Below are 9,391 nucleotides of genomic sequence, written 5' to 3' on the forward strand. Positions count from 1 at the left end.
ATCCTATTCAGGGTAAATTTAATTTACAGTTTGTCAATTCTTCCTTAATTATAGACAGTTAAAAAAGAGACAGTGACGTCAAGGCAGGATTAATATACGCCGGCCTATTTCAATTCATAGATGTGAATTTCACAATCTTGATCCTAATGAACGTGCACTATTCAAACAGTCAAGTGGCTGAAGATTTCTTGTCAGGATAATATTTTGACTTTGAGTCAAAAAATACAAAAACCAAACTCCTCCTAAAGTTGATATTATGATTTGAAAAGTCCAAACAAACCGTAGTTTAATATCCTAAATGGCTGCCATATATATATAAAACGAAGGGTGCAGGTGTGAACCACTGTATTTATTAGCATCTCTGACCATTTTTACTTTGTACTTTGAACCTTGTGGACATTTATCTTCAGTGACTGAGTCCATAAAATTCACACATTTGTATTGTTGTTGTGTTTTAAACACACACAATAAACAAATCCCACTGTGTTTTTGACTTGCAACTGAAAAGCTTTTTAATCAAAATGCAGCATGAAAATGAAAAAAACCAAACACCTTAAAGTGAGGGCACTTGAATATCAACCTATAACAGAAGAAAAAAAAAAGAGGAACTTTGTTCCAATTATGCATCATAATCACAAATCAACTTAGAAATTAGTCGATTAAATGGCCATTATTGGCTCTGAGTGTTAGCTGGGACAGGACAGAAGACAGACACAGCCAGACAAATTGGAAGGAATGGACTTTCTTCCTGGTTCAGGTCAGGCCAAATACAGGAAAAGAAAAAAAAAAACATTGTGGTTTCACAGAACTGATGAACAATGAACCAAAACATGCTGTGAAGTCATTACAAAAGCTTTATTTTTCTAATTAAACAAGTTCCTTTCTAATCTCAAACAGGCTGTGCTGCTTTTTGAAGTCTTGATGACACAGCTAAAGGAAGAGAGCCACAAACAACAGACGAACACAGATGCTGTGAAGGCCTTTTGGAAAACAAGAATTATTCTTAGTATTTCTGAAGTTGAGCTGGAAAATGTTGCAAGTGTCGGCTCTTGTTAACGTGCTTTGCAACAGAACACAGTCACATTTTTATTGTGATTTTATGCTTAGTTATTAATTGAAAGAAAAACATCGATGCATGTTTTTTCACTTTTTTTTCTCCAGTTCAACCATTTATCTTCAGAATTATATAGAGTCCACTTTTGTGTCATTTTAATCACAAAAGTGGACTACACAGCTGTTCTGTGAAGGCCTAACAGGATTGTTAGAGAACATGCCTGAATGTAGGCACATTTTTACTTTTTTAGTTGTTTTTAGTTGTTTTTTTAGTTATTAATGCTTTAAATTTAAGCATTAAAATTTTTTTTTCAGTTTTTTTTCTGAAAGAACAAAAACATCCCAGCTCATTACAGCGACGTAAGGTGATAAAATGCAAAAGGTTGAAGTCGTATAAGTACTTCTGCTCGAGACCACATTCGGTATCAGTCAAATTAACTCTATTTAAAGTGAAATACTTGTAAACTTGCCTGCAGTGAGAGTACGCTGTGGTGCGGTTGGCCTCGCTATCTGTGTGGCCTGTGTTTCACATACAGTAATTAGAAGCAAGCTCTTAACAAAATAACAGGCTTTCCACTGTAAACCCGACTCCTTGCGTGTTTGTTTTTAGCTTTATTGTATGAACTGCAATCTGTCTGCTGTGAAAGTCTGCATGCATGTAGGACACGGCAGATAACTTTTTTTTTTTTTTTTAAATAGTCCACCAGATTGTTAAGGAAGCTTTGGTGCCTTGGTATCAGCCAGACCTCAAGAAAGAAAGAGAGAGAGAGAATGTGAGAGAGAGAGAGAGGCTTGTCACTTCTAGGCCATGAAGCTCACATTAGACTGTGGGAAATGCAGTCCTGCCTTCCTGTCCCTTCAAAGAAACCCGGCTCTCCGGTAAAATGGCAGGAAACTTCCCCAGCCCTCTGATAGACGGGCACAAAACAACACAGACGGCCAAGCCTCACCACACCGCCGACTGACTCTGCATTAAACTGGCACCGCCAGCCGTCTGTGGCATTTTTTTTTTAAACTCTCAGCATAAATAGGGAAACAAATTAGCCAGCCGAGTGTGCGTAAGACGAGGTTTCCTACTTTAATTTATGGGAAATAGTCAGCGACAAAAAAAAAAGAAAAAAGGTCAGCTCTAAAATTTGAGAAACTTTTGAAATCCAAAGCAGCCTGAAGGGGGAGACATTAGCCACACAATCCGGCTATGACTCTGCTGTGGAGGCTCTGATCTGCGCTCCTGAGGCGTTTCAGTGTCGGCTCGGGCCAGCGGCGATAATATACCTCTAATGACAGAGGCACTGCGGTGTGGCGTGACTGTCTGTCTCTTCCTTTGCTCCCAGAAAACCCAAAAAGAAGAGCTCCGTCTTCCTTTTTTGCGGAGAGACGGCGGCTCGTATGCTTGTGTTTGTTCACATCATTGCAGCTCATCACTCAATCTCTACCCTACTCTGTCACCCGGGCGTATTTTTGGGCTTATGGGAAATGCGTGTTCTTTTAACTTTGTACTCCCTCTCTCTAGAGGCTGATTTTTTTCTCTTCCTGTTTTGTGTCTGTAAACCATCACCAAGGTAAATATCCTCCTGTTTTCTGTCAGAAACCCTGCCGCAGCCTGGCCCCCAAAGCCTCCCACTGGCATCTGGCTCTTATCTCTCCCCAACGCCGCTGCTGGGAGAAAAAAATTAAGTTTAGATCTGATTTTGTCAATATGTGCAGAAGCAGCAAAGTTGTTCCGAGCTAATCTTTCCTTTATCGGCGGGTGGCGAACAAGTGTTGCTCATTGACTTATTGATTGCACAGTGTAATGTGACATTATACAGTGAGAAGCTGATGCCCGGTTCGATCGCAAATTCGACCTGTTCCCTGGCCCCCCATCTGTCTCTCTTTCTCACATAACCGTCCATCCATCTTCCTTTACCAGCTCTCGCCCCGGACCCAGGCTGTTGTTCGCCGTCCTCTCTTTCGCTCGCATCTGGCCTGATCCCCTCGCCGCTCAGGGGAAGGTCCGCTTTTCGGCAGAGGGGACGGGGGACAGGACAGTAGTAGTGGCGTATTAATGAAATTAACGCCATACTTGGGTTGGGAGTATAAGGCACCAGGAGCTGTGGCTAGGGTTAATTAGCTGGCAGCACGCCTCTAATTGGGTCAGGACCATGTCAGGCCCCTGGCTTTGGCCCTACAGGGATTGAATTACAATGCCGGGGGACAGCAGCCGTGGGGAAGGGGCGGCGGGAGTGGAGGGAGGGGGGGTCTGAAGTGGTGGAGGAGGAGCTGGAGGGTGGATGAGGCAGAAAGGGGGAGTGTAGCTTAATCTGCCAGCAGGCGTTGAGGACAGGAGGAGGTGGGGAGGGCTGGCTGCATGAATACCGCTGTTAGGCTGGATTGGACTGAAGCGGAATGAGGGGAGGCGGAGGTATGGGGGGTTTAGAGGGTGTTTTGAAAGCGGGACAGGGCAGGTGGTGTAGCTTGATATGTGTACCCATAGCAACCGTAGAGTGGTGTGACTGCATTTGTTGTGGGGTGTGGCTAATACCCTTGATTTTTTTTTTTTATTTGTTTAGTTGTTTTTTTTTGCTATTTACAGTTCCAAGTAAGCTAAAAAGTCTCAGTGATTTCAGGTTTGGGTTTTGGATTCAGGAGATTAAATTGGGTTTCATTTCACCTTCAGCCTCCTCATAATGACGATGCTGTAGAATCAGTAAAGAATAAAACCCTGAAAATTTGTAGTGAATTTGTATTCTAGCCTCTCTACTCTGATCATCATAAATGAAAGACATCACACAAAATTCACCAAATTAGTAAATAGATTCCACTTATGTGTAAGACTGCAGGCAACAATTAGCTTAGTTATAGATTATTCTGATAATCAATCAATTAATATGTATGTTATTCTCTGTATTCTTGTGACGATCAATTGATTATTCGGTTAAAAAAATTTCGCATTCTGCTGATTTTTCATCTATGCCCTTTTCTATACAACATTATGAATAGATTAAAAGATACAAATAAACAAATCATTTAATTCCAATAAGTACATGTAACAACAAAGCATTTCAAATTAGTTTACGCTTGATTATTTGTAGCAAAATATGCATCTGCAGCTAAAAAAAATACTTATAACATCAACATGTGAAAAGCTCTCAGTGCTTAATTTTTGGGTTAACTGATGAAAAACTGGATCTCGAAAGGTTTTGCTCAATTTAAACTAGATGAAGCTAAAACCGGAGCTTGAGGGATAGAAGATTTTTTTTTAATATCTTGTATGCAAAATGTTTTCATTTTTGTAAAGTTTCGCTTTAATATGTGCCCTCACTGTGTTCTTTCAGCAATAGATCCTTATCCTACAAATAACGATTCATCGATTACCAAATTAGTTGACGATTATTTCAGCAATTGATTAATCGCGATTAATCACAATTAATCCGATCTAATCCAATTAATCGTTTCAGCCCTCCTTGCGTGTTAGTCAATCTCAGTATAAACCAAGCTGTTGTGTGAACATTAGGGAACACACACCATCGTGAAACTCAGGGGGCATAAAAAGAAAAGGTTCGAGGGTAAAATCCAAAACTCAGAACATTTCAAGGAGCCATCATGTTCCGTCCATCATGTGCCTTTCCTTTCACTTCCTAATTATGCTCTGCTTAACGTTGCCCAATAACATAAAACCCCAGTAAAACACATCAAAGCTCGTGGGTTGAAAAGCGAAAGAAACCGAATGCTGAGCATTTCACGTGGATCGATCTTTTAAGTTCAAGCTTCCCTGAGCCCCGAGTAATTCATTTTAAAAGCATTATTACTGCATGCAGTTTGCAGCGGTCGTGCATTTCTCTGCAACCACATGTAGCTCATAACGTGAGCCATAAGTGTTATGGCAGAATCGCCCAGACCACTGAAGCCCTCCCAAATTGTAATTATTCATTTTCTTGGCATCCCTGCGTAAGAGTTCGGCAGCAATATTTAGATTGCACGCAGCAGTAAATGCTTTTGAACTCAGCCACCTCTTTCTGTGCTTAGAGAAGTTTGAATGGTTGTAGGGATGTTTTTTTTTTTTTTTGCTCCACCCTCCTCTGTCAACACAGTTGGATTCAATCTGCTTCCCTTCTGCCGATCACTTCCTTTGTAAATTGAATGCCGTCCACCGGTATTATTAAATAGGCGAATACACACAGATCTGAATGCAATGTTATCACTGTGGTCGACTGAGACTGAAAGTTTTAGCGTCTGGACACTTGAGTCTGCTAAACAGAAACAGATGAGTTTCAAGAGCTGAGGACTGTAGCCTTATATGAGCATTTATGTCTGTGCCAAGTGGTGACTTTGTCTGCTTGCATGTCAGTGTGCCCCGCCGGGTTTTAGGGAGCCCTTGACTCAGCACCAGTGAATGATCGGCTGGCACGTGTGGTGAGGAGGCCCGGTCTGATCCAAAACCGCAACATCACCACCATCACCAGTCGGGCTAATACCCCCTTTTCACTCTGTCTGGACCATTTTCTCTGCTTGTGTGTAATCCGCTGCAAGTCTGACTGTCTCCTCTGCCTCACACTTTTTAAGATCACCGTCTCTCTTAATTACAAAGAAGGGTTTTGTGGAAACAGAATCGCCCTAATACTCCCTCGCTGCAGTGGCTCCAGCTGCAGCGAAGGCAGGTTTAGGGCGGTTATCTGAGACCTTGTCTGATGCTGACCTCCAAGTACACACCAAATTGGAGCCTCAGTGGGGAGTTCATGCCAACAAAAGTGTAAAACGTGCATTTTGTAAAATCCGCTCCAAATTTTGATCACTCTCTTCCATTTGCGCAAAGAAAATAATTTATTATCCTCCTTTTCTCCATTTCCTTCATCAGATGACAGAAAATATTACTTTTTCTTGAGAAACGATCACGCCGACAAGAAACATTGCTTACTTATTATTTTTTAAAAGTTATTTGTCCCGCATTTTTCATTTTGTAAAAAGGTAGAAAATCTGAAAGTCATCTGTCAGAGGGAGCGAATGACTTTAACTAATCCTGTTTTCAAGGATATTTACATCCATGTAACCGGGAATTAAAGTATTTACCAGGCTAACACCTCTTTGCTGCTAAATGTCATTGAGCTTTTGAGAACCTCCCCAGAGCATTTTGCCTATTCATCTTTTCCATTTGTTCCTCTTTAACACTTCTGCAGGACGTGACCTTTTTTTTTTTTTAGGGGATTATCCTGCCGGGGTCACAGTGCAGAGTTGAGTCTGGGTACAGATTAGCATAGAGTTTTGTTGAGTAAATGTCAAAAGGATCCGAGTGATCCTGAACTCTCCAGAGGTTCATTTTTTATTTAAGTGTAAGAAATTATTGAGAAAGTGATGTAGAATACAGTTTAGGTTTAAACTGCAAATAAGTGCTTTGGAGACTTTTGTCAATTCAAACCCTAGGTGGACAGGCTAGGGTTTGAGACCCTCTTGTAACCCCTAGCCAACCAGGTCAGCCCTAGTTTGTCATCTCCCAGTGCCACGACCCCTGGGTCAAACACCGAAGTGTGCCTGTCTTTGGGTCGATAGCAACGTGACCTTTTCCTCATTCTGCCATTGTGCCACATGTTGTTAATTCCTCATCAGAGAACCATTTCAGCAGCAGAGCTGGGGTCAGATTGCTGACCAGTCTGCTCTCGCCGGCCAGTTGCTCAGAGTTGAGCAAACGCCTGATGTGCCGGCAGCTCAAGCTACGAGGCTCAGTTTTTCACCGTTTGTGTCTTTCTTAAAATGCAGTACTGTGGTGTCAGCTGATTAGCGCCACTGTTTTGCTTACTTAATTTAATAATAAACGCTAAAGATGAATTAGTTCAGTTAATATAAGCTGTGATGCGTCAGAAAAATCAATCTGTTCTCAACAAAAATGAGACACTTTTTGAGTCTTTCCTAAAGAACAGGAACTTCTTTGTGTCAATTGGAACTTTTCATCACCTGTGGAGTACCACAATGTTTAATCCTGGGGTCCCTTCAGCTTTTTTTTTTTAAGCATCTTAGTCACAATGGCCTGTGTGGGGTGTGGACTGCTTGACCACTTAGATTCTATCTAACGTAGAAGGTTAAACATGTCATTGGCATGCAAAGTTTGTATTAATGACAGATGTAACAAGAACAAATATTGTCATTTAAGATTGTCCACACTGATATCGCATGATATTATGCTATCATCATTAGATGATGATGATGATAGCATAATGCGCAGCCCTTACTTAGAAGTTCATATATATATAAAACGACATTATGCGTCCATATCTGTTTAAAAAGCAGACATTGGTGCAAACATGAAATCCCTTATGTAGAGAAGCAAAAAGAAACGCAGCTAGTTTTTCCAAAACAGACTCCCAACAATTCAACGTTCGTATTTCTTGATCTTCTTTCTTGAATGGTTTGGGGTTAATTAATCTCCTTATTTTTATTTATTTTTTTAGATAAAGAAAGCCTGATCACAGAGAGTGGCAAACTCCACACTTTGGACATCCTTTTAAACCGACTGAAGGCCCAGGGCCACAGAGTCCTCATCTACTCCCAGATGACCCGCATGATAGACCTGCTGGAGGTATGCACACAAAGACACACCTGCGGACACCCCTCATATCCACAGCTTATCTGTTTACATATACCGTACATGTAAGCAGATGAGTTTACTGATCTGTTGAATCACAGGCCTTCTGTTACTTAGCTGTTGAGCCCCAGCGCCCCTGATATGCCAGCCTGCCCCTCGTTAGCGAGCCTAGTAGATGGATAATTATCAGGTCGGGGCTAATTAGAAGGGTCTCATCTGCAGCGGAACCAGGCAGATGGGAGGGATAACTACAAGCAGTGAAGAAAGAGGGAAGAGTTAGAAGATGCAAAGACCCTTGGGTTGGAGGGGGAAGAAATGGGAAAGAGATGAAGTGAAAAAACGATAGTTTTTTTTCTCCCCCTTAGGGTAAAACCAGAAAAATGATCAACATGGCAACGAGCGCCTGACCTTTTTTTTTTTGTTCTTATCTGAATTGAATAAATGAATAAACAGATATATGAAAAATATCTTTAGATCAAATACCGCGCCTCTAGGTTAGCGCTAACCTGATCAGAGGTCGGGAGCTGTCAGGTTTAAAGTTATATCCATGTTCAAAAATGAATTTCACACAGCCTTGACGGCAATACTACAGCAACAAACAAGCTCGATGCGGTTCTCTATTGTTGCCACCATGTTTGTTGCAAACATCACTGTGGAGCCAAAAATCTCCGGCATGATGTCACTGGGAATTCCTTCCCCTGTCGAACACGGCGCAGCGCTTGTTTCCACAGCCAAATTTCTTGATGGCAGATGGACTCGACCCAGGTGGTTAAGGGCCGTCTTCCTGCGTGTCTGGAAAACAGCAGGAATACCTCGCCTTTAAGACCATAAGACCGGAGGACTGATAAAAGCACTTAAGATAGCCGAGATAAAGCAGGCTAGCCATTCTCTTTTAACATCCCTCTCGCCGGCTTTCCCAGCGCAGGTTGTGCGCCTCGTGAATCACTGAAGACTGTTGACAGGTGACCTCACAATGTAATGGAAGGGAGCTTTAGGGTAGGTGTGACGGCATCTAGTTCACTAAGAGGGAAAAGATATCCGGAATGAAATCATACGTTCACCCAATCCGGCTGCGGCGTTCCTGCATTGTGTTTCTTTTTTACTGGTAAAAGGGAAAAAAGAAATCCTGCAGATGGTTTTGATTTCCACAAAATAAGAGCTCCTTTTTCCAGCAAAGGAGAGGCTGATGCTAATCTCTGTTAGATTTTATGAGTTTGTGGCTTGTTGGCTGCTGGTTTATTGGGTGGCGTCATTTTACCGGGTGATGGACAACCAAGATCAGCGCAGCCTGAAGAAAATGAACCCGACAGCGAGAATTACCTGCCAAAACGATACCTTCAATTTTTCTTTTTCTGTTTTTGAGTTGGCTGCTTAGAAAACAAGTTGCCAGTTAAAAACCTGTAACATTATTTGCAACAGAGGTAGAAGAACGTGACTAAAATCCCCTCCTGATGCCAACATCAGGAGGGGATTTTATTAATAATTTCAGGAATTAAATTTCCCTTTCATCTCTTCTCGCCTTCTGTTTATCAGTTGAAATCAGATATTTCAATTTTCAGACTATAATTTTCTTGTTTTAGATCATTTAGTGTTGATAAAAGTTCTTCTCTTTGCTAGAACATTTTTAAACTGGCTGCAAACATCCAAAATAAAAAAAAGGCAGAAAACAGGAACTGTGATGATTATTTTAATCACCACAGTTTTCTGTATCCACTACTAAGATTCTTTTATTATTATTATTATTATTATTATTATTATTATTATTATTATTATTATTATTAT

General features: G+C 41.3%; 1 protein-coding gene across 4 annotated transcripts in view; it reads left to right on the plus strand.

Annotated features, from left to right (window-relative positions):
* ino80 (INO80 complex ATPase subunit) overlaps positions 1-9,391 on the plus strand; it is a 40,518-nt gene that overhangs the window by 20,983 nt on the left and 10,144 nt on the right. For all 4 annotated transcript variants that reach the window (XM_008398409.2, XM_017302332.1, XM_008398407.2 and 1 more), the window contains exon 28: positions 7,476-7,603. In XM_008398409.2, the coding sequence (XP_008396631.1) occupies positions 7,476-7,603 (128 nt within the window). The remainder of the gene's footprint in view (positions 1-7,475; positions 7,604-9,391) is intronic.

The sequence above is a fragment of the Poecilia reticulata genome, linkage group LG21, assembly GCF_000633615.1.
Source record: "Poecilia reticulata strain Guanapo linkage group LG21, Guppy_female_1.0+MT, whole genome shotgun sequence".
NCBI lineage: Eukaryota > Metazoa > Chordata > Actinopteri > Cyprinodontiformes > Poeciliidae > Poecilia > Poecilia reticulata.